At 44.3% G+C, this 24,875-nt stretch overlaps 3 protein-coding genes and 1 long non-coding RNA gene across 5 annotated transcripts in view; 2 read left to right on the top strand and 2 right to left on the bottom strand.

Annotated features, from left to right (window-relative positions):
- Positions 1-9,235, top strand: part of LOC104931901 (uncharacterized) — a 19,312-nt gene extending 10,077 nt beyond the window's left edge. The window contains exons 13-23 of the mRNA XM_019269664.2: positions 4,939-5,064; positions 5,251-5,277; positions 5,585-5,623; positions 6,228-6,272; positions 6,838-6,870; positions 6,954-7,007; positions 7,119-7,184; positions 7,267-7,302; positions 7,383-7,418; positions 8,207-8,271; positions 8,884-9,235. Coding sequence (XP_019125209.1) covers positions 4,939-5,064; positions 5,251-5,277; positions 5,585-5,623; positions 6,228-6,272; positions 6,838-6,870; positions 6,954-7,007; positions 7,119-7,184; positions 7,267-7,302; positions 7,383-7,418; positions 8,207-8,271; positions 8,884-9,012 — 656 coding nt within the window. The 3' untranslated portion in view covers positions 9,013-9,235. The remainder of the gene's footprint in view (positions 1-4,938; positions 5,065-5,250; positions 5,278-5,584; positions 5,624-6,227; positions 6,273-6,837; positions 6,871-6,953; positions 7,008-7,118; positions 7,185-7,266; positions 7,303-7,382; positions 7,419-8,206; positions 8,272-8,883) is intronic.
- Positions 200-982, bottom strand: LOC113747307 (uncharacterized). The gene is made up of 3 exons (XR_003463541.1): positions 887-982; positions 674-700; positions 200-366 (listed from the first exon to the last, which is right to left on the bottom strand). It is a non-coding gene; the product is annotated as an uncharacterized LOC113747307 (long non-coding RNA).
- Positions 9,236-9,379: 144 nt separating the features above from the next.
- On the bottom strand, positions 9,380-19,137 carry hsf1 (heat shock transcription factor 1). 2 transcript variants are annotated; one of them, XM_019269678.2, is made up of 15 exons: positions 18,984-19,137; positions 17,731-17,839; positions 17,449-17,585; positions 16,439-16,563; positions 16,288-16,363; positions 16,011-16,072; positions 15,649-15,727; positions 15,391-15,509; positions 14,746-14,927; positions 12,454-12,604; positions 12,031-12,102; positions 11,300-11,405; positions 10,345-10,398; positions 10,194-10,251; positions 9,380-10,101 (listed from the first exon to the last, which is right to left on the bottom strand). In XM_019269678.2, exons 1-15 carry the CDS (start codon positions 19,104-19,106, stop codon positions 9,932-9,934), a joined length of 1,623 nt encoding a protein of 540 aa, XP_019125223.1. In that variant the 5' UTR covers positions 19,107-19,137; the 3' UTR covers positions 9,380-9,931. The 2 variants fall into 2 exon arrangements, with proteins under 2 accessions (XP_019125223.1, XP_019125225.1); XM_019269680.2 differs by lacking the exon at positions 12,031-12,102.
- Positions 19,138-19,422: 285 nt separating this feature from the next.
- Positions 19,423-24,825, top strand: bop1 (BOP1 ribosomal biogenesis factor). The gene is made up of 15 exons (XM_027286621.1): positions 19,423-19,592; positions 19,956-20,123; positions 20,249-20,329; positions 20,436-20,590; positions 20,672-20,789; positions 21,616-21,930; positions 22,013-22,174; positions 22,275-22,355; positions 22,469-22,538; positions 22,612-22,744; positions 22,869-23,052; positions 23,137-23,428; positions 24,152-24,236; positions 24,320-24,427; positions 24,526-24,825. Exons 1-15 carry the CDS (start codon positions 19,449-19,451, stop codon positions 24,677-24,679), a joined length of 2,250 nt encoding a protein of 749 aa, XP_027142422.1. The 5' UTR covers positions 19,423-19,448; the 3' UTR covers positions 24,680-24,825.
- Positions 24,826-24,875: the final 50 nt, after the last annotated feature.

Genomic DNA, 24,875 nt, shown 5'->3' on the forward strand with positions numbered 1-24,875 from the left:
GTATGTATGTATGTATGTATGTATGTATGTATGTATGTACAGTACGTACAGTATGTATGTATGTACAGTATGTATGTATGTACAGTATGTATGTATGTACAGTATGTACAGTACGTACAGTATGTATGTATGTACAGTATGTACAGTATGTATGTATGTACAGTATGTACAGTATGTACAGTATGTATGTATGTACAGTATGTATGTATGAATGTACTCATGTTTGTATTTTAATTATTATTTGTTCCTGTTTGTTTGATGAATGACGTTCATTCACAAAGATCTTTGTGTCTGTTTGACATGTTGTATAGTACCTGTATATCATACCTGTGTTTGAGTCTGTCAGCAGAGTCTGTCGACCATTTCCTGAAAAATGCAAACTGTCTTTGAGTCAGCCAATCAAATTGTTTGAATAATTTCTAATAAAATTAAATAAAACTTTATTTTCAAACCAACCAGAAAACATAATGTAAAACACTGCAGAGCTAACTCTTTATAAATCATTTAACATGAAATACAGATGATATTTTAACTTGAAATATTGTCTGCACGTAAACTACCCTCAGTATATTTGGTTCCCACCGGCACCCTGAACCAAGTGAATCAATAATCAGATCAATCATTAAACATTCTTCTATTTACCAATTATTAGAACAGTCAGCTTCACTCTTACCATTAACATCAGGTGAGTCGGCTCCATCTGCAAAAATAAAATGCATTTAATTTGAAAGGATGGAACATGAACATGAACTTGTTGGATGTTTTCATGAATGAACTCAGTAAATATGAATATTAATAATCAACAATTAACACTACACTACTGCCACTACAGTCATTCTCTGTTAGAGTAAAAGTCTTCTGGATTTTCATTTTTTTCTACACCAACCTCCTTGTGATGAAGAGTGTGAGGAGCTTGAGGCAGAGCTGGACAGCGATTGGTCCGGTACTAAGCTCACAGACGTGCGGTCTGGTCCTGATTGGTCGATGCAATGTCAAGTGATGAGCAGGATCTTCAACAGCAGGATGAGCAGCAACATGGAAACAAAGAACCATTCATGTTGCCCACTGCATTACTGCAACACATTCCTTTAAATCTGTTTATTGAAACTTTGAGTGCCGGGTTTAAACTTATTTCTATGATAGTTGAGTGATGTCCTGTTCAGACATAATGAATAAACACGTTCTTCATTAAAAAAGTTGTTCTTTTGGATCATCACTTTAGATTATTACAGCACTTTATTCCTCTGGACAAGTATTTCAACTTAAACCAAATTATTAATTGATTTTGGTAATGATGATGATGTTATCTCCATCCACAGCGTGACCTGCCCACAGGTGTCACATGCCCTACCATAAGTTCAGGTCTGTGGGTGGAGTCAGTAGGTCGGGAGCCACTGTTGTGGGACCTCACTTATAAAACTCTGTGTAGGTTTCATCTTAAATCATTGTGCACTCACATAACTTAGAATTATGCAAGAAATGCCTGCATCTATAAACCACATGGTGCACACCTGTAGGAAGCATCGTTGATAAATACCTACTGTGGTGAATGTACCCACTACCTACTCCCAGTGTCGTCCCTCATTCATTAGTGGCCAATGCTAATAGCTCATGAAGATGACAATGTTTTAATCAGCCTGTGTTAGTCTATCAAAAAGGGAAAGATGCTGCCACTTGCAAGGTTGACATACATGAGAATTATCTGGTTAAATGAAAGATAAAATAAATAAGAAGTAAAGATGTAGATGCCAGCTACAGAAAGAAGATCTAACCTTCTTTCATGAGTATAAGATTGAGGTGCTCATCAACCAAGAAACTTCCTCCTTTCCTCTTTTCTTACAGACTGTGAAAGCTTTTTTAGAACAAGGCAAGGCAGAACAGATACAATACAATACAATACCATCTCAGTTTGGGCCTTAAGACTCTCATTATGAAGCAGACCCTCCTGCTACTCTTCCCTTGCTGGGCCTGGGTTTGTCATGTGGGGGAGCCATCAGGGGAACAACCTGAGTATCCTGAAGTTGTTGTTGTTCAGCTTCAGACTGATGGCCCATATCCTATCCAGGACTTATCTACAAATCAATGACGCACTGTGATCTCACATGGTAAGAGCTTGCATGCAAAGGTTTATATTTGATCCAGGATTATTCTGTGTGGAGGTGCATGTGGTGAGGTGTCCAGTTTAAGAGTGTTGCTATGGATACCACACAACAACCAATCTCTGATCAGTTTGACAGTCAAATGAAACTACAGCTTTTAGCTGTAATTTTAATAAGATACGTGACTAATATCTAATGAGTTAGTTTCAAGCATCAGTCTTTAACCACGTAAACCGGACAGACACCTGCAAGTTCCACCAGCATGTCACCATACCCGACACGAGGAGAAACACGCTGGACCGTGTTTACACCAACAAAAAAGACACATACAGAGCCGTCCCCCACCCCCACCTGGGCCTCTCCGACCACATCTCCATCAGCTGGCCCCGCCTACCGTCCTCTGCTCAGACGCCACACGCCAACACAGAGGACTATACCGTGTGGCCCAGTGAGGCGGCCCTAACACGGCAGAGCTGTTTCCAGCGCACAGACGGGCAAATCTTCGGGAGGCAGCTGCCTTTGAGGGACAGGAAGCTTCCCAGAAGCTGTGAGACGTTTGAACTCTGGAGACCCCTGTAGCCCCTGCCCCTGCCCCTCATCCCCAACCCCACCTCCACCCCACCCCCCATCCCCCACCTGGACCCCCCACCACAGATGCACAGACAATAATACAAAAATACTTGCACTGTGATTACTTGCACAATGCAGTTGTTTGCACAATCTGGACACTTGCACATCTCACTACCTCACCATGGTGTTATACTGTTGTTGTTTTTCTATTTATTCTATATACTTTTTCTCTATTTAATGCCTTTACTTTTTATATTTTTATATTCTATATATATATATATATTTGCACTGTGCATCTCTGGTGTTGTAGTCTGTGATGCACTTTATGCCCCTCCACATACTCCGTGGATCATTAGATGTAAAATGTCCCTCGATCCTCCGGGCATATGTGGCCTTGGCCCTCTTTACTCCTGCTATCAGCTGTCTCCTAGCCGCTCTGAGTGCCAGTCTGTCACCTGACCTGAACACAGCATCCCTGGCTTTCAGCAGAGACCTGACCTCCGCATTCAGCCAGGGTTTCTGGTTCGGGTAGACTGTTATTGTCCTGGTGGTGGTGACATCCTCTGCACACTTGTTGATGTAGCCGAGGACAGCCGACGTATATTCCTCTAGGTCCACCTGTCCCTCAAAGGCAGCTGCCTCCCTGAAGATTTGCCAGTCTGTGCGCTGGAAACAGTCCTGCAGTGTTAGGGCCGCATCACTGGGCCACACGGTGATAGTCCTCTGTGTTGGCGTGTGGCGTCTGAGCAGAGGACGGTAGGCGGGGACCAGCATGATGGAGATGTGGTCGGAGAGGCCCAGGTGGGGGTGGGGGACGGCTCTGTATGTGTCTTTTTTGTTGGTGTAAACACGGTCCAGCGTGTTATCTCCTCGTGTCGGTATGGTGACATGCTGGTGGAACTTAGGCAGAGTGTCTGTCAGGTTTACGTGGTTAAAAGACTGATGCTTGAACAACTAAATCAGTTAGGAAATATAGTCACGTATCTTTATTAAAATTACAGCTAAAAGCTGTAGTTTCATTTGACTGTCAAACTGATCAGAGATTGGTTGGTGTGTGGTATCCATAGCAACACTCTTAAACTGGACACCTCACCACATGCACCTCCACACAGAATAAATCCTGGATCAAAATATAACAGCTCTTTGCATGCAAGCTCTTACCATGTGAGATCACAGTGCGTCATTGATTTGTAGATAAGTCCTGGATAGGATATGGGCCATCAGTCTGAAGCTGAACAACAACAACTTCAGGATACTCAGGTTGTTCCCCTGATGGCTCCCCCACATGACAAACCCAGGCCCAGCAAGGGAAGAGTAGCACAGGAAGGGTCTGCTTCATAATGAAGAGTCTTAAGGCCCAAACTGAGATGGTATTGTATTGTATTGTATCTGTTCTGCCTTGTCCTGTTCTAAAAAAGCTTTCACAGTCTGTAAGAAAAGAGGAAAGGAGGAAGTTTCTTGGTTGATGAGCACCTCAATCTTATACTCATGAAAGAAGGTTAGATCTTCTTTCTGTAGCTGGCATCTACATCTTTACTTCTTTATTTATTTTATCTTTCATTTAACCAGATAATTCTCATGTATGTCAACCTTGCAAAGTGGCAGCATCTTTCCCTTTTTGATAGACTAACACAGGCTGATTAAAACATTGTCATCTTCATGAGCTATTTAGCATTGGCCACTAATGAATGAGGGACGACACTGGGAGTAGTGGGTACAATTCACCACAGATAGGTATTTATAACAAGATGCCTTCCTACAGGTGTGCACCATGTGGTTTATAGATGCAAGGCATTTCTTGCATAATTCTAAGTTATGTGAGTGCACAATGATTTAAGATGAAACCTACACAGAGTTTTATAAGTGAGGTCCCACAACAGTGGCTCCAGACCTACTGACTCCACCCACAGACCTGAACTTATGGTAGGGCATGTGACACCTGTGGGCAGGTCACGCTGTGGATGGAGTAACATCATCATCATGCTACCAAAATCAATTAATAATTTGGTTTAAGTTGAAATACTTGTCCAGAGGAATTAAAGTGCTGTAATAATCTAAAGTGATGATCCAAAAGAACAACTTTTTAAATGAAGACAGTGTTTATTCATTATGTCTGAACAGGACATCACTCAACTATCATAGAAATAAGTTTAAACCCCGGCACTCAAAGTTTCAATAAACAGATTTAAAGGAATGTGTTGCAGTAATGCAGTGGGCAACATGAAATGGTTCTTTGTTTCCATGTTTGCTGCTCATCCTGCTGTTGAAGATCCTGCTCATCACTCTGACATTAGCATCGACCAATCAGGACCAGACCGCACGTCTGTGAGCTTAGTACCGGACCAATCGCTGTCCAGCTCTGCCTCAAGCTCCTCACACTCTTCATCACAAGGAGGTTGGTGTAGAAAAAAATGAAAATCCAGAAGACTTTTACTCTAACAGAGAATGACTGTAGTGGCAGTAGTGTAGTGTTAATTGTTGATTATTAATATTCATATTTACTGAGTTCATTCATGAAAACATCCAACAAGTTCATGTTCATGTTCCATCCTTTCAAATTAAATGCATTTTATTTTTGCAGATGGAGCCGACTCACCTGATGTTAATGGTAAGAGTGAAGCTGACTGTTCTAATAATTGGTAAATAGAAGAATGTTTAATGATTGATCTGATTATTGATTCACTTGGTTCAGGGTGCCGGTGGGAACCAAATATACTGAGGGTAGTTTACGTGCAGACAATATTTCAAGTTAAAATATCATCTGTATTTCATGTTAAATGATTTATAAAGAGTTAGCTCTGCAGTGTTTTACATTATGTTTTCTGGTTGGTTTGAAAATAAAGTTTTATTTAATTTTATTAGAAATTATTCAAACAATTTGATTGGCTGACTCAAAGACAGTTTGCATTTTTCAGGAAATGGTCGACAGACTCTGCTGACAGACTCAAACACAGGTATGATATACAGGTACTATACAACATGTCAAACAGACACAAAGATCTTTGTGAATGAACGTCATTCATCAAACAAACAGGAACAAATAATAATTAAAATACAAACATGAGTACATTCATACATACATACTGTACATACATACATACTGTACATACTGTACATACTGTACATACATACATACTGTACATACTGTACATACATACATACTGTACGTACTGTACATACTGTACATACATACATACTGTACATACATACATACTGTACATACATACATACTGTACGTACTGTACATACATACATACATACATACATACATACATACATACATACATACATACATACATACTTAAATACATACATACATATATACTGTACATACATACATACATACATACATACATACATACATACATACATACATACATACATACATATATACTGTACATACATGCATACATACTTAAATACATACATACATATATACTGTACATACATGCATACATACTGTAGATACATATATAGAAACATGTATAAATTAGGTACATTATTAGCTATGAACAACTTTAAGGATGATGATATAATCACTTGGCGTGATGATGTCAGCAGGTGGAGCAGAGTCAGGGACCAATTTTCACATTGACCTCACAGGTGAGACATACATCAGTGCATTGATGATTGATCACTGAAAGATCAATACATTGATTATTGATCACTGATAGACCATTATATAGATTACTGATAGATCAATACATTGATTATTGATCACTAAAAGATCAATACATTGATTATTGATCATCAATAGATCATTATATGAATTATTGATCACTGATTGAGATCATTATATTTATTATTGATCACTGATACACCATTATATAGATCATTGATCACCGATAGACAGTTATATAGATTTTTGATCATTGATAGATCATTATATAGATTATTGATCACTAAAAGATCAATACATTGATTATTGATCATTGATAGATCAATATATTGATTAGTGATCACTGACTGATAGAGCTATACATTGATCATTGATCACTGACTTAAATCATTATATTGATTATTGATCACTGATTTATGGATCAATACAGTGATTATTGATTTCCAACTAATAGATCAATACATTGATTATTGATTGATAGCTGATAGATCACTTCATTCTTTATTGATTGCTGATGGAACACTGACTCTCTGTTCTGATTGGTTCCAGCATCAGGTCTTGGACTTGGCCATGATGTCACAGGTACAGCTTGTTGCTACAACCACATTTCAACCCAGTCCCATGTTTGAAATCACTTACTGTCACATGATCATTTCGTGTTACAGAGTCAACCCCTGTCGTCCTTCACACGGAATCTGTAGACAGGTTCACACACACAGGTATACCTGTCTATCTCTTCAACTGTCTGTATAGCTGTCTGATTGTTCCTCTGTCTGACACAAATCTATCTATCTGACACACATGTCTGTCTCACTTCCTGATATTTTCAGCTTCAGGTGGTTACTCCCACACAGACCTGGTTACCATGGCAGCAGACTCCACAGGGGCAGACACAGGTAAGCCCCATTCTCCATTATGGCTGACAGACAGGTGAGAGGTTAAAGGTGAAGCATGTTGTTAAACTGTGTGTGTTTGTAGTTTCAGCAGATCCAACAGGACGTCCACTGGACTCTAGTAAGTTCCATTTATTCCCACAGAAGAAGATGAGTTTATGTGGTGTGTATGACAGATGTTGATGTGTGTGTTTATTTCAGCTAATCCAGCTGTGACAGATCACACACAGGCGGCTGGTAAGTTTTACAAATGTTTAACATAAGCAGACTTTATGCAAAACCAGTCTTCTGTGTTAAAGAACAGTGTATACCTAGCCCGAAACTGTCTCAAAGCCAATCTAAGCCCACTCTAACACTTACAAACCAATCCAAAAACAAACCTCTAAACCTTTAATACAAGTCTACAAACCAATTTACAAACCAATCTTAACAGTTTGGAACCTATCTAGTAATCAGTCTGTAATGTGAGTGAAGCCAGTACAAACCGTATAACACTGAACTAAAATGTAATCAGTTCTGTATCAGGTCTTAGGTACTTACATCTATTACTGTAATCATTTTTATCATTCATTATAATTCATTGCCATTTTATCAGTCATTGTACAATATGTTTGTGTTGATTTGTCCTGTACACGTGACATCCATTGCACGTCTGTCCGTCCTGGGAGAGGGATCCCTCCTCTGTGGCTCTTCCTGAGGTTTCTTCCACATTTTTTTCCCTGTTAAAAGGGTTTTTGTGGGCAAGTTTTTCCTCACTCGAACCGAGGGTCTAAGGACAGAGGGTGTCACTCCCTGTACAGATTGTAAAGCCCTCTGAGGCAAATGTACTTTGTGACTTTGGGCTATACAAATAAAATTGATTTGATTTGATTTGATTTGTGTTGGTGGACCTTGATTTAGATTCAGATGTTCTCATTAACAGTTCTGGTTCTTGTTAAGGATTCACATGGACTAGTTCTTTTTATGGTTTATGACTATTAGTATCTGAGATCAGGTGCTGAAGGCTTGTTATTTCTCTTTTCTTGGTTCTGCTTGTTCTCTGCAGGTTCAGTCACTGAACAGTACAACCCATCTGGTCAGGGTCCTGAAGGTTCGTAACACACTCTGATCCCCTAAAAGTCCTGCTTTATCACTCCAGAAGATATTATTCTCCATAGATTCACTGTCTTAGGCATTGTTTTTACCAAGTTGAATTTGAATGATCATGGTGTGTCTTTTTTCCCTGAAGCCTGTCAGCAAAGCAAATGCCTGACAGCCAAACATCAACAAGGTCAACGACAAGACATAGCAGCCGGCTAATATTACTTACTAGTCCAGCATTGCGTACTTGTAGTGTAGCATCAACATTACAGAAAAGCTGTTAGATGTCACCAAACATCAACAGTCACTCTGGATTTCATCAAACGTCCAAACACAAAAATATTCAATCTGTTGTGAGCCAAAGAAAAGGTGAAAATCTCACACATTTTAGAAACTGAAAAAACAAAGTTTTGCTTGAAATGTGAATTGGTTGACTAGTTGGTTAATTGATTGACTGGTTGACTGATTGTTTGACTGGTTTATTGATTGATTGGTTGGTTGACTGATTGATTGACTGGTTGATTGAATCACTGGTTAATTGATTGATTGACTGGTTGGTTGATTGATTGGTTGACTGGTTGATTGACTGACTGGTTGGTTGATTGAATTTGTTATGTTTCAGGTGCAGAAAATGTGGAACTGGAGGATACCTGCTGACTTCCACATCAAGCCGCGAGTTCGATTCCTGCGCTACCGATTCCAGTGTACCGACCAATCAGCATGGCCCAGGAAATCAGACCCCCCCCACTAGCTACAGGCCCTGCCCACTGAATGTCAGCAGCTCGTTGGTGTTTTTTAAAATATTTAAAGTTTTGTTGATAGACTTTTATTTTGTAGAAAAGACATGAAACTAAATTAGCTTGAATCTCGAAACAATTGGTGATTGTATTCACTTAATGACATTCAACATGAGACATCATTCAACATGTGACATCATCACTGTCAGGATTGTAAAATGTGTTTTGAAACTTCAATAAATGTTTTTTTTTTTTCTATTTTTGAACATCAAATGAAAAATTTGTCTTTTGTCAGTTTTTGAATCTGATGACATCATCATTACATTGGTCATGTGAGTAAGGATATTAAACGATAAAAATATTATTATGACACACACACACTTTGTTCAGCAGATTTTTTATTTTTATTTTTCCAAATTAAAACGTCAAACAAAAGTTAATATGGGCTTTTATACTGAAGGGCAGCTTCCTGTTTGCAGAGCAGGTGGCCGTTACCTGATCTGACTGATCTACGTGTCACTATCTGCTTCCAGGTCGTCTCCATGGTAACAGGGGTCTTCATTGTCTAAACGTTACAGCCGAACACTAAGACAACCGATCAACATGCAGAACACACAGAACACCTGAGTCACATGATCCCGCCCACCTGCACTATGACATCATCGACATGGCCCTCAGACCTCTGACTGGACGGGGTCCAGGAGTGACCCTGAGTTTGAATTAAAGCAGCGAAGAAGAACAAAGAAAAGCTAAAAGAAAAGGCGGAAAATAAAAGGTGGGAATATAGATGTGACCTTTGACCTACTGATTGATCTACAGCTGATCACTGATTTCATGATCATCTATTGCTGCTGTTGAGTCAGCACTCAGACTGTCCTGTTGCAATGGTGACCAATAAATCACATCTGTTGCCCTCTCCCCCTCCCAATGATATCAGAGGTCAGAGTCCAGGTGGGCGTGGCTCAGCAGGGCAGCGGCTGGGTCATCGGTGGGCGAGTCAGTGCTGAAGAAAGGCTCCGCCTCCAGCTCCAGCAGGGAGGGCAGGTCAGCCCCGCCCTCAGACATCAGGACAGGTGTGGCTGTGTAGTGCACCAGCTGCTTCCCTGGACCAATCAGAGAGAGAGTCAGAGACAGAGAGTCACCATGACAACAGGCAGACAGGGATCAGGTCCTCACAAGTATAGAAGAGTGTTACCGGTGTGGTTTGTATTGCTGCTTTCATCACTTCCTTTAGGAACTTCTTCAGACAGCAGCTGACAGGAAACAATGACATCATCAGGGCTCTTATTGTAAAAAGGTTCAGGAAAGGAGGTGCAGATAAAAAAATAAGTCTGTTGTTGACTCACAGTGTCCAAACTATCGAGGTCGAAGTCTCCAGAGGGACAGGAAGCACTAAAAAACTAAACACACAACACATGACACACAGAAGTACAACATTGTTATTAGGAATCACTTTATTTTCATTGTTATGCTGACGACACCCATTTATATTTATCAATCAAGCCTGATGAAACCAATCAGTCAACTAAACTCCAAGGATGCCTTAAGGATATAAAAAGTTGGATGACCTACAATTTTCTGATGTTAGATTCAGACAAACTGAAGTTCTTGTAATTGGACCCAAACACCTCAGAAACTCTCTTTCTAGAGACTTAGTTACTTTAGATGGGATCACCCTGGCCTCCAGCTCCACTGTAAAAGAATCTTGGCGTTGTTTTTGATCAGGATTTGTCCTTTAACGTCACATAAAACAAATTTCGAGGACTGCATTCTTCCACTTACGTAACATCACCAAAATCAGACGCATCGAGTCTCAAGCGGATGCAGAAAAACTAGTCCACACATTTGTTACTTCAAGGCTCGACTATTGTAACTGTGTGTTATCAGGCTGCTCCAATAAGTCTCTGAGGACTTTGCAGTTAATTCAGAATGCTGCTGCACGTGTTCTGACAGGAACCAAGATCAGAGATCACATCTCTGCCATTCTGGCTTCCTTGCATTGGCTGCCTATTAAATCTAGAATAGAATTTAAATTCTTCTCCTTACTTACAAAGCTCTTCATGGTCAGGCACCATCTTATCTAAAAAAGCCCTTACTAAAAAAAGTACCTTACTACCCCTCTAGAAAACTGCACTCTCAGAATGCTGGGTTCCTTGTGGTCCTTCAGGGTTCCTAGTGGTTCCTATAGTCTCCAAAAGTAGACTGGGAGCCAAAGCTCTTTATTTATCATGTATCACACGTGTGTATATGTTAATACAACATGTATGACACACGTTAACACTGCAACAGTCTCAGACTGACCTCCATGAATGGAGAGGTGTCAAAGGTGAAGGTCTGTGCGTTCAGGACGCTCTGCAGGTTTTCTAAGCTGTTGTCGATACTGTCCACATGATCAGCCAGTTCAGACCTGTAACACAGACAACACAGACATGATGTGGCATTATCAGTCTGGTGTTATTCTACATGTTTCTTTTTGTCATTAAATCACATGTTCAGACCCAGAAGCACCTTGAAATATTGTAACTTCCTGTTCTCTGCTCCTACTAGTTCAAAAACACAAATATTTAGTTTTCATGTTTAAAGTTCCATAATTTTTATAAAACAGATGCTCACTATTGTTTTTAAATCAACAACAAACAGGAGGGAATAATGACTTTGTTAGGAGTTTTTAAAAAATATATTTTTGGCTTTTTTGAGCTTTATTTTGATAGAGACAGCTGAAGAGTGACGGGAAGGTGGGGAGAGAGAGAGACAGGGGAATGACATGTGGGAAAGAGCCACAGGTCAGATTCAAACCCTGCAAACCCTGGGCCGCCGCGGTAAGGACTGAGCCTTTGAACATGGGGCGGATGCTCTACCAACTGAGCTAAACGACACCCCTTTGTTAGGAGTTTTGTGTGTATTGAACTTATACTAGCCTCTGATAATCTGAACATGCTGACAAAAAGAAACAGATAGAATAACACCAGACCTGACCTTCACAACAGACTAATATTTGAGATGATAAAGATCATTTAGATTCATTGATTCACTTGTCAGATCGTGTTGATAAGAACCGCCAAACATCAGGTGACAGTCCACCTGCAGAGGGAGGGGGGCGGGGTCTGAGGGAAGCACAGGGGTTTTAATGACAAACCTGACCTTCATGAAAGCTACAATCTGAGAAGAATAAAGACAGGAAACACTGCTGAGTTACTCTGACAGGTATACACGTTTAGTTCCATTCATTCGTACGTCACACAGAGCAAAGAGGATGTAAACATGAGGCACGCAATGCAGGGGCAATAACCAGGAGAGGTCAATGATTCGGGGCAGTTTGAGTAAACACTTGGTGGTCTGGGAAGATGTTAGGGCAGTTTTTAGCAGTTAGGGTAGTTGTGTCACTAGCGTCACTAGCAGGTAGTAATCTACCTAGAGTCACCCTGACTGAATGAAAGACAGCTATAATGACTTACCTGTCAATACAGGCGATGGTCTGACATTTGTGCTGAGGTTTGACGGGGTTGGGGGCAGCATTCGGGGTGGGGACAGAGGCATGTGATTGGCTGGCTGAGGCCGTTGGGAGGGGCCCAGTGGAGGAAGTGCTCATCACAACAACAGGACTGACTACAGAGACCAGAAACAGAAATTTAAGGTGTTTATGTTACCTGTTGTAGGGTTGGTGGTGGACGTGTTTATGTACCTGTTGTAGGGTTGGTGGGGGACGTGTTTATGTACCTGTTGTAGGGTTGGTGGTGGACGTGTTTATGTACCTGTTGTAGGGTTGGTGGTGGACGTGTTTATGTACCTGTTGTAGGGTTGGTGGTGGACGTGTTTATGTACCTGTTGTAGGGTTGGTGGTGGACGTGTTTATGTACCTGTTGTAGGGTTGGTGGTGGACGTGTTTATGTACCTGTTGTAGGGTTGGTGGTGGACGTGTTTATGTACCTGTTGTAGGGTTGGTGGTGGACGTGTTTATGTACCTGTTGTAGGGTTGGTGGTGGACGTGTTTATGTACCTGTTGTAGGGTTGGTGGTGGACGTGTTTATGTACCTGTTGTAGGGTTGGTGGTGGACGTGTTTATGTACCTGTTGTAGGGTTGGTGGTGGACGTGTTTATGTACCTGTTGTAGGGTTGGTGGTGGACGTGTTTATGTACCTGTTGTAGGGTTGGTGGTGGACGTGTTTATGTACCTGTTGTAGGGTTGGTGGTGGACGTGTTTATGTACCTGTTGTAGGGTTGGTGGTGGACGTGTTTATGTACCTGTTGTAGGGTTGGTGGTGGACGTGTTTATGTACCTGTTGTAGGGTTGGTGGTGGACGTGTTTATGTACCTGTTGTAGGGTTGGTGGTGGACGTGTTTATGTACCTGTTGTAGGGTTGGTGGTGGACGTGTTTATGTACCTGTTGTAGGGTTGGTGGTGGACGTGTTTATGTACCTGTTGTAGGGTTGGTGGTGGACGTGTTTATGTACCTGTTGTAGGGTTGGTGGTGGACGTGTTTATGTACCTGTTGTAGGGTTGGTGGTGGACGTGTTTATGTACCTGTTGTAGGGTTGGTGGTGGACGTGTTTATGTACCTGTTGTAGGGTTGGTGGTGGACGTGTTTATGTACCTGTTGTAGGGTTGGTGGTGGACGTGTTTATGTACCTGTTGTAGGGTTGGTGGTGGACGTGTTTATGTACCTGTTGTAGGGTTGGTGGTGGACGTGTTTATGTACCTGTTGTAGGGTTGGTGGTGGACGTGTTTATGTACCTGTTGTAGGGTTGGTGGTGGACGTGTTTATGTACCTGTTGTAGGGTTGGTGGTGGACGTGTTTATGTACCTGTTGTAGGGTTGGTGGTGGACGTGTTTATGTACCTGTTGTAGGGTTGGTGGTGGACGTGTTTATGTACCTGTTGTAGGGTTGGTGGTGGACGTGTTTATGTACCTGTTGTAGGGTTGGTGGTGGACGTGTTTATGTACCTGTTGTAGGGTTGGTGGTGGACGTGTTTATGTACCTGTTGTAGGGTTGGTGGTGGACGTGTTTATGTACCTGTTGTAGGGTTGGTGGTGGACGTGTTTATGTACCTGTTGTAGGGTTGGTGGTGGACGTGTTTATGTACCTGTTGTAGGGTTGGTGGTGGACGTGTTTATGTACCTGTTGTAGGGTTGGTGGTGGACGTGTTTATGTACCTGTTGTAGGGTTGGTGGTGGACGTGTTTATGTACCTGTTGTAGGGTTGGTGGTGGACGTGTTTATGTACCTGTTGTAGGGTTGGTGGTGGACGTGTTTATGTACCTGTTGTAGGGTTGGTGGTGGACGTGTTTATGTACCTGTTGTAGGGTTGGTGGTGGACGTGTTTATGTACCTGTTGTAGGGTTGGTGGTGGACGTGTTTATGTACCTGTTGTAGGGTTGGTGGTGGACGTGTTTATGTACCTGTTGTAGGGTTGGTGGTGGACGTGTTTATGTACCTGTTGTAGGGTTGGTGGTGGACGTGTTTATGTACCTGTTGTAGGGTTGGTGGTGGACGTGTTTATGTACCTGTTGTAGGGTTGGTGGTGGACGTGTTTATGTACCTGTTGTAGGGTTGGTGGTGGACGTGTTTATGTACCTGTTGTAGGGTTGGTGGTGGACGTGTTTATGTACCTGTTGTAGGGTTGGTGGTGGACGTGTTTATGTACCTGTTGTAGGGTTGGTGGTGGACGTGTTTATGTACCTGTTGTAGGATTGGTGGTGGACGTGTTTATGTACCTGTTGTAGGGTTGGTGGTGGAGGTGTTTATGTACCTGTCGTAGGATTGCTGGTGGAGGTGTTCGAGGTCAGCTGCGTCTCGTCCTGTAGGATGGAGTTGATGAAAGTGGTGGGGGAAAGGGGCGTGTCCACAGGTAAAGCCCCACCCTCCAGAACAGGACACACCTCCACATCAGGACTGGATGGCTCTTCTTTGACACTGACTGATTGGCTCTCTCTGCAGGTGAAACAAGAACCCACAATTTAAGAATGCATGATAGAAGAACCCATGACAAGAACCCACGACACCACAAGAACCCATAACCCATGTTGGAAGAATCCACAACACAAGAACCCACAACACAAGAACCCATAATCCATGATGGAATAACCCAAAACACAAGAACCCATAACCCATGGTGGAACAACGCACAACACAAGAACCCATAACCCATGGTTGAAGGACCGACGACACAAGAACCCATGACCAATGACACAACATACGCTGATAGTATTTTTTGCATTTGTAATATTTAAATATTCAGTCAGTGCTGCAGATGCACCGTTTGGTTTCCAGTAAGAGCTGCAGGTACTTTATAAACCAGGAACTGAGGGTGGACATTGGTCATGATAGCAGTCGCAAAACCAGATTTCGCTTTAGAAATAGTGACTGTAGAAGAAATTATTTCATTGGTTCTCACCCTGCGTCCGTCCAATCACTGACCACATCCTCAACTATAGGCGTGACCACCTCTGTGATGTCAGAGATAATTGGTCCAGAAGTCACCGGGGAGTCAGCTGAGAACAGACTGGCTGCAGCCTGAAAACACAGTAATAATGCAGTCATAACGGCCAATCAGCTCACAGCAAATCAAAACAATCAGGACTGTCAGAGATGACATTTGTGACATCATCAAAATACAGTGTGATGTCAATGAACAGTAATCAGTGATGGTTACCTGCGTGTGCTCCAATGAGAATGGCCGGCTGTATTTAGGCATGGAGTGGGCGGAACTAGAGTCATTCAGCATCAGAGGACTGCAGGCAGAAAACAGATTACACACTAAATAGATTACATGCTAAATATATACACAGATTACATGCTAAATATACATACGTTACAGGGTATATACAGTTACCTGGTAAATATACACTTACCTGGTAAATATACAGTTACCTGGTAAATATACAGTTACCTGGTAAATATACACGTTACCTGGTAAATATACACGTTACAGGGTAAAAATGTGCACATACACAGTAACACATGTATGAACAATATATTAAGCAGTATTTCATCTAGTATGTGCAGTAAACTTACAGCTTCCTCTTGACTCCCAGGATCCTGTTGGACTGGACGAGAGACACGAGGAACTGGATCAACTGCAGAGACACAGATTACTGTTGTTAGCTAAAGGCTAAGAGGACATGCTAACATGCTGATATAGATACTGTTGTCATTCTTAGCATTGTTAGCACTGTGTCACTTTAGATTAACTGATTTATTGATTTATTAAATCAGTGTATCGATGTATCAGTGTATCGATGTATTGATGTATCAGTGTATTGATTTATTAGTAAAGGTGTGTATTGATTACCTTGTTGACAACTTTCTGTTGCTGAGCATGTTTCTGCCTCAGACTGGCGACTTCTCTCCACAGAGCCTCGTTCTCACTGAAACAGAAACAGGATCAAGTTTATTTCATGACCTGCTGGTTCTGGCTCTGTTCTAGGGTCAGGGGTTCTTACTGTCTCATGGTGATGATCCTGGAGTCAATGGTTTCCTGTTTTCCCTTCATCAGCTGTACGTCACTCAGAATCTTGTTCACTTCATCTGCAGACATCTTCACTTCCTCCTGACGCACAGACGACACCTGAACCAATCACAGCACAAAAAGACAATGTTACCATGGAGACCAAGACAGATTGACAGATGTACAAGTCAGGTGTACTGCAGGTTTACAGCTGTATACATATACAGGTGTGTACAGATATATACAGATGTGTACAAGTACACTACCAGTCAAAAGTTTGGACACACCTTCTCATTTAATGTTTTTTCTTTATTTTCATGACTATTTACATTGCAGATTCTCACTGAAGACATCAAAGCTATGAACGAACAAATATGGAATTATGTAGTAAACAAAAAAGTGTGAAATTACTCAAAACATGTTTTATATTTTAGATTACTCGAAATAGCCACCCTTTGCTTTGATTACTGCTTGGCACACTCTTGGCATTCTCGCGATGAGCTTCATGGTTAACCCTAATTTCACACTTTTTTGTTCACTTCATAATTCCATGTGTTCATTCATAGCTTTGATGTCTACAGTGAGAATCTGCAAGGTCATGAAAATAAAGAAAAAACAATAAATGAGAAGGTGTGTCCAAACTTTTGACTGGTAGTGTATATACAGGTATGTATAGCTGTATACAGTATATACACAGGTGTGAACAGGTATACACTATACAGGTACACACACACACACACACACACACACACACACAGGTGTGTATAACTGTATACAGTATATACAGGTGTGTACAGGTATATACATGTTTGTACCGGTATACACAGGTGTATACAGGTATATACACAGGTGTGTACAGGTATACTCAGGTGTGTACAGGTATACTCAGGTGTGTACATGTATACTCAGGTGTGTACATGTATACCCAGGTGTGTACAGGTATACACAGGTGTGTACAGGTCCAGAATATAAACAGGTGTTACACAGGTGTTCTCTTGTACATACGTTGGTGACTTTGCGTTTGATGTTCTCTAGCAGATGTTCTTGTCCTCTGATGAAGAACGGATGTTGAAACTCTGTATCATCTCTCTCAGGTTTCACCAAACCTCCCTGCTCAATGTGGACCACCTTACGGAAACCATCTGAGTACAGAGGAAGACCATCAGTCAGGATCACCTCAGAGTTAAACACAATCAGGGAACACATTCACATGTACATGTATGTATGTACTGTATGTGATGTCAGTGAAGTGACCTGATCTGGACTCAGGCGTGTGCTTATACTCACACATGTTGAGCTGTCTGATGAAACTGGCCATGTTGTTGTGTTTGAAGAACTTTGGTAGAACCTCTTTAGAGAACCGACCCTGATCGAACACGTGGAAGCTGGTTCCACTCTGACCCGAAACACAGAACACAGAACATCAGTCCTCCTGTTCACACAGTGTAACACTCTGACAGAAGACCTGTCTGTCTGTCTGCCTGATGACCTGTCTGTCTAAAGACCTGTCTGTCTGTCTGCCTGATGACCTGTCTGTCTATCTGTCTGATGACCTGTCTGTCTATCTGTCTGATGACCTGTCTGTCTATCTGTCTGATGACCTGTCTGTCTAAAGACCTGTCTGTCTATCTGCCTGATGACCTGTCTGCCTGATGACCTGTCTGTCTATCTGTCTGATGACCTGTCTGTCTAAAGACCTGTCTGTCCATCTGTCTGATGACATGTCTGTCTGCCTGATGATCTGTCTATCTGCCTGATGACCTGTCTATCTGCCTAATGACCTGTCTGCCTGATGACCTGTCTATCTGCCTGATGACCTGTCTGTCTGATGACCTGTCTATCTGCCTGATGACCTGTCTGTCTGATGATGACCTGTCTGTCTGATGATGACCTGTCTGTCTGCGTGATGACCTGTCTGTCTATCTGTCTGATGACCTGTCTGTCTATCTGTCTGATGACCTGTCTGTCTAAAGACCTGTCTGTCCATCTGTCTGATGACATGTCTGTCTGCCTGATGATCTGTCTATCTGCCTGATGACCTGTCTATCTGCCTAATGACCTGTCTGCCTGATGACCTGTCTATCTGCCTGATGACCTGTCTGTCTGTCTGATGACCTGTCTATCTGCCTGATGACCTGTCTGTCTGATGATGACCTGTCTATCTGCCTGATGACCTGTCTGTCTGCGTGATGACCTGTCTGTCTATCTGTCTGATGACCTGTCTGTCTATCTGTCTGATGACCAGTCTGTCTATCTGTCTGATGACCTGTCTGTCTATCTGTCTGATGACCTGTCTATCTGTCTGATGACCTGTCTATCTGTCTGTCTGGTGACCTGTCTGTCTGATGACCTGTCTATCTGTCTGTCTGGTGACCTATCTGTCTGATGACCTGTCTATCTGTCTGTCTGGTGACCTGTCTGTCTGGTGACCTGTCTGTCTGATGACCTGTCTGTCTGTCTTGTTTACGTTCAGCCTGTTGAAGCTAACAGTTAGCAGCTAGCTCTGTGCTAGGCTAAGTCGTGCTAAGCTAACGTGGTACCGGGCTCCAGCAGATGAGCGGGTCCGTGTCCGGGTCCTCCACCAGGGTCCACAGTTTGGTGAGGAAGGCCGGGACGTTCCCGCCGCTCAGCACCGCCCCCGCTCCTCCTCCGGGATACTCCATGAGAGAGACACAAATCAAACACTCCAACGCTAATCTGAGCTAACGATGCTAACAGTTAGCCTGATCCAAACTAACGAACTGCGACACGGAACCGAGCTGCGGACCGGTCCGGCTGTCACTGGGCTCGGTCCGGGACCTGGTTCTGCCTGGTTCGGCTGGTCCGCAGCTGATTTAAAGAACTTTATTTCTTTAAACTTCGCAGCGGAAAATTCAACAAATCCAATAAAACAAACAAACTGCGTAACTGGCCGCCTGTCGCGTCCGGGTGACGTCACGCCGACGTGAACGCTCGGTCGCGGTGACGTGTGACCTTTAACCCTGCAGAGCCCCACGTGCGGCGTGATGGAGAGCAACATGGCGGGCACCGAGCGCGCACGAGAGGCCAAGAAAGCCCGAGAGAAAGGCGCGAGGAAGAGGAGCAAAGAGGAGCGCGAGGAGGAGCAGGAAGAGGAGCGCGAGGAGGAGCGCGAGGAGGAGCGGGAAGAGGTAAGACTGACGGGGAGAGGAGCGCGAGGAGGGTTAGCTGTTAGCATGCTAACAGGCTGCCGAGAGATCCGGTAAATATTCAGAACCGGGAGAGACCCGAACCTAACCCGAACTGTAGAGAAGGTTCGACGGAGTCCAGCTGCTCAGTGCTAAATGCTAATGCAACATGAATACTCACTGTTGTAACAGGCAGCTACAGACTGTCTAAAACCTGGACGTAGTCTCGGAGACGTCCTCGCAGACTGTCTAAAACCTAGACGTAGTCTCGGAGACATCCTCGCAGACTGTCTCCCCTCAGTTGTTGTAACATGTTTTCTAACGTGCTGAATCAGCAGTTTTAATCTTCTGGTCACTTTTCTTCAGATCTTTAACTTCAAGAAGAAATCTTCTGAGCACGACGAGGATGAAGATCTGTCAGACAGCGAGGACAGCATCTTCTCAGGACTGGAGGATTCTGGGAGTGACAGTGAGGATGACGAGGAAGAGGAGCGGCCTGATGATGAAGAACACCTGAAGGTGGAGACTGAGCAGGTAGTTTTACTTGTATGTGTCAGTGTTACAGTTGTGACACACCTGTTCAGCAGTGTGGAAGGTGAGGAGCTGCTGTTGTTCTCAGTGTTCTCCTTCAGAACCTCACCTGTGTGTTCTACCTGCAGGTGGAGGAGAAGAAGAAAAAGAAGGGAGGAGAAGAAGAAAAGAAAGAAGACGAATATGAACACGACTCTTCAGATGAGGAGGTGAGACCCTGTTCTTATGTTCTGTCGGGTCCTTTTGTGTTCTCTTGGGTCCTGTCGGGTTCTCTCAGGTTCTGTCAGGTACTTTTTTACTGTGGTTCCTCTGCAGGACATCAGGAACACGGTGGGGAACATTCCCATGGAGTGGTACAAAGACTTCCCTCACATTGGCTACGACCTGGACGGGAAGAAGATCTACAAACCAATCAGGAACAAGGACGAGCTTGATGACTTCCTGGACAAAATGGAGAATGCAGACTACTGGTGAGCCTGTTAGCATCGTGCTAACTCACCCATTTGTTCAAAGGGGAGATGCTAATGAAGCTAACGGCATTCTGTTTACAGGAGAACGGTCCACGATAAGCAGACAGGAAGTGACATCGTTCTGTCAGATGAGCAGGTAGAGCTGGTGAATCGGCTGCAGAAAGGACAGTTTGGAGACGTCAACTTCAACGAGTACCAGGTACGCTCAGGTGACACAGGTGAACACATGACCTGTTATTCCCCATACTTACTTTCATTATTATTCTTATGCGCTACTCCTCCCACAGTTTTGATTGCACATAAACAAAAAAGGTATCAAAACGACCGGCTCGGCCGGGTGATGCGGGCTATGACTTTTCTAAGAGTTTCGCCAAACGGTTTGCCTAGAAATCACCAAAAACCATGCCAAAAAATGAATGGTTGTGTATTGGTACAATGTTCGAGAGCTAGAGTGGAGAGGGAGAGAAACATTTGTTAAAAAATACATTTGCATTTGTTCCCGAGGCCACAAATGTCACTCAGAAATAATTTATAGCTAGAAACATAGAAACGTTTGTGTCTCACATCGAGACCTTTTCCAGGAAGATGATTGGAAATAGGTTTGGCCAGAAGTCCTTCCTGCTACTTTCAGACGCTTTTCTCTCTCAGTGTCAAATTTCACAGGAGCAGCTGGTTGATTGCTGTGCTCTGATTGGTGGGCTCCACCTGGCCCTTCTCACGATGCATGCACACACACACACTGACAAGACAAAAGTCTTTCAAAATAAGTGTCCCTTCAAAATAAGAGCCCATTAAAAAGGCTGACACAGCTTGTTGTATTAATGCTGAATTTGCTGAGCAGTGTCAATAATAATGTATGGGGGCGACGGGGTTAGAGTCAGCCACACTCTACATTTCTTTAGAATTTTTTTCTAGTTAATGGACTCACCGGGACTCTCACAAACCTGTTTTTAGCATATTTAACAGGATGTTTAACATGATGTTTGGGTGAAGCTCACCTGTCCCCTCACCCTGCCCCCACTCAGCCTCAGGTGGAGTTCTTCAGTAAAGACCTGATGCTCCACCCGGTCACAAACCGACCTGCAGATAAGCGCAGCTTCATCCCGTCACTGATTGAGAAGGAGAAGGTGTCGAAGCTGGTTCACGCCATCAAGATGGGCTGGATCAAACCTCGGCGGCTGGAGGACGACAGCAGGGGGCGCTACTACGACTTGTGGGCCTCCGAGGACTCCTCCGCTCTGGCAAAACACAAGATGCACCTGCCCGCTCCCAAGATCCCTCTGCCGGGTCACCACGAGTCCTACAACCCCCCACCTGAATACCTGTTCACTGACGAGGAGGTACGTCACCTGCTGAGCTCACCTGGTTCCACAATTTAACCAACCTGTCTCCCTTCTCACCTGTCTGTCTACCTGTCTGCAGCGAGCTCTGTGGGAGCAGCAGGATCCGTCAGACAGGAAGTGTCCGTTTATCCCCAGAAAGTTCTCGAGCCTCCGTCAGGTTCCCGCTTTTCCTCGTTTCATCCACGAGAGGTTTGAGCGCTGCCTCGACCTTTACCTGTGTCCACGGCAACGGAAGATGAGGGTGAGACCTGTTTGTCTGCCTGCTTGTCTTCCTGCCTGCCTGTCTGTCTGTGAGTTCAACATGATGACTCACCTGTCTGTCTCTCTCTCTCTCTCTGCAGGTGAATGTGAATCCAGAGGATTTGATTCCTAAACTCCCTAAACCAAAAGACCTGCAGCCGTTTCCAACAACACAGTCTCTGGTACACACAATCTCTCTCTCTCTCTCTTCCCTCTCACTCACTCACTCACTCACTCACTCACTCTCACACACACACCACATAGACACACATTAACGTCGTACCTGTCTGTACAGGTGTATCGAGGTCACAGTGGTCTGGTTCGTTCCATCAGTATTTCTCCTTCAGGACAGTGGCTCGCCTCAGGTAACAAACACTTATTGATCTGTGTACTGTGTGTGTACACACGTGTGTACATTTATGTGTACTGTGTGTACAGGAAGTGATGACGGATCCGTCAGGTTCTGGGAGGTGTGTTCGGCTCGCTGTATGAAGACAGTTCAGGTGGGCGGAGCTGTGAAGAGCATCGCCTGGAACCCAAACCCATCTGTCTGTCTGCTGGCTGTCGCCCTGTAAGGACCCTAATGACCCGTCTGTCTCTTTCTCTCACTCACTGTCTGTCTCTCTCTGTCTCTCTTGCTCTGTCTCACTGCCTGCCTGTCTGTCTCTCTCACACTGCCTGTCGGTTTGTTTCAGGGACTCTGTGCTGCTTATCCTATCTCCCTCTCTGGCAGACAGACAGGTTGTCTCTTCAACAGAGCGACTCCTGTCGGGTCATCAGGAGGCGGAGCCTGAAGAGGGGGCGGGTCCTGTTACCTGGAGTGAGGTGGAGGGGGAGGAGCTTACACAGGGGATCCGGCTCAGACTGCAGCACCCTAAAGTGAGAGCTGACCTGATTGGTCTGTGACACCTAATCAACTCCTGATCAATACCTGAACTGATCTAACCGATTGCTTCTCCCCAGGCCATTCACCAAGTGGTCTGGCACGCCAAAGGAGACTACCTGGCAACCGTGATGCCGGATCACTCAAGCCACCTGCAGGTCTTCATCCACCAGGTGAGCCGAAGGCGGAGCCAGAACCCCTTCAGGAAGAACAAAGGCCTGGTTCAGTGCGTGTCCTTCCACCCCGTCCGGCCCTACTTCTTTGTGGCGACGCAGCGCTCCGTTCGCATCTACAACCTGATCAAACAGGAAATGACCAAAAAACTACAGGCTAACTCCAAGTGGATCTCCAGCATGGCCGTTCACCCCGGAGGTAACCACATTCACCACGACACCACATTCACCGCGACACCAAGACACCACATTCACCGCGACACCACATTCACCACAGCACCACATTCACCATGGCGCCACATTCACCCCATTCACCGCGACACCACACTTACCACAGCACCACATTCACCACATTCTCCATGGCGCCACATTCACCCCATTCACCGCGACACCACATTCACCACAGCACCACATTCACCATGGCGCCACATTCACCCCATTCACCGCGACACCCCATTCACCGCGACACCCCATTCACCGCGACACCACATTCACCGCGACACCACATTCGCCGCGACACCACATTCGCCGCGACACCACATTCACCGCGACACCAAGACACCACATTCACCGCGGCACCACATTCACCACAGACACCACATTCACTGCGGCACCACATTCACCGCGGCACCGGGTTCGCCGCGGCACCAGGTTCACCGCGACACCACATTCACCACATTCACCGTGGCACCACATTCACCGTGGCACCACATTCACCACATTCACCACATTCACCACGGCACCAGGTTCACTGCAGCACCAGGTTCACTGCGGCACCACATTCAACGCGACACCACGGCACCACATTCACCACATTCACCGCGACACTGCAGCAGCGGCTGGCAATTTTATTAAAGACATAATATGATTGGATGATTATCAGGTGACATCACTGTGGTCTCACCTGTCGCTCTGTCTGCAGGTGATCATGTGATCTGTGGAAGTTACGACTGCAGGCTGAGCTGGTTTGACCTCGACCTCTCAACCAAACCTTACAAGATATTACGGTAAGTGATCAACCTGTCAATCAACCAACCTGTCAATGAAGTCTTCAGTATTGATGATTGATGATGTCACTTCCTGTCTGCAGACACCATAAGAAGGCGGTGAGGGGCGTGGCCTATCACAGACTATACCCGCTGTTTGCCTCCGCCTCTGATGATGGATCAGTCATCGTCTGTCACGGGACCGTATACAAGTACTACGCACACTACTACACATTATTACACACAGTATTACTCAAAGTATTGCAGTAGTCGCGTACACAGTAGTGACTTCTCTCCCCTCCCCCCCCAGTGACCTGTTGCAGAACCCGTTGATTGTTCCTGTGAAGGTTCTCAGAGGTCATGTGATCACTCATGACCTCGGTGTGCTTGATGTGACCTTTCACCCCACACAGCCGTGGATCTTCTCCTCGGGAGCCGACGCCACCATTCGCCTCTTCACTTAGCAACCTGCCCGGCAACCTACCAACGTCCTGCAAACATCCTGCCAACGGTCTGTGGCTGGTTGCTAGGATACCACAGACAGTGAACATAAACTTTGTAACATGATGACCTTTGACCTTTGTGTTTTATTAAACTTTAGACTTCGTGACTCTGTGTGTGTTGTTTCAGTGACTCTGGTTAAAACAAGGTTTTCAGGGC

This window comes from Larimichthys crocea, chromosome XIII, assembly GCF_000972845.2.
Source record: "Larimichthys crocea isolate SSNF chromosome XIII, L_crocea_2.0, whole genome shotgun sequence".
NCBI classification, from domain to species: domain Eukaryota; kingdom Metazoa; phylum Chordata; class Actinopteri; family Sciaenidae; genus Larimichthys; species Larimichthys crocea.

Excerpts from the sequence above, each read along its gene's own strand:
- hsf1 (XM_019269678.2), bottom strand. The coding sequence starts at position 19,106 with ATGGAGTATCCCGGAGGAGGAGCGGGGGCGGTGCTGAGCGGCGGGAAC. Across the intron at positions 17,586-17,730 it reads CATCAGACAGCTCAACATGT|ATGGTTTCCGTAAGGTGGTC; the intron begins GTGAGTATAAGC and ends CTCTGTACTCAG. Across the intron at positions 15,510-15,648 it reads TCTCATTGGAGCACACGCAG|GCTGCAGCCAGTCTGTTCTC; the intron begins GTAACCATCACT and ends CTGTGTTTTCAG.
- bop1 (XM_027286621.1), top strand. The coding sequence starts at position 19,449 with ATGGAGAGCAACATGGCGGGCACCGAGCGCGCACGAGAGGCCAAGAAA. Across the intron at positions 20,330-20,435 it reads ACGACTCTTCAGATGAGGAG|GACATCAGGAACACGGTGGG; the intron begins GTGAGACCCTGT and ends GTTCCTCTGCAG. Across the intron at positions 24,428-24,525 it reads TGTCACGGGACCGTATACAA|TGACCTGTTGCAGAACCCGT; the intron begins GTACTACGCACA and ends CTCCCCCCCCAG.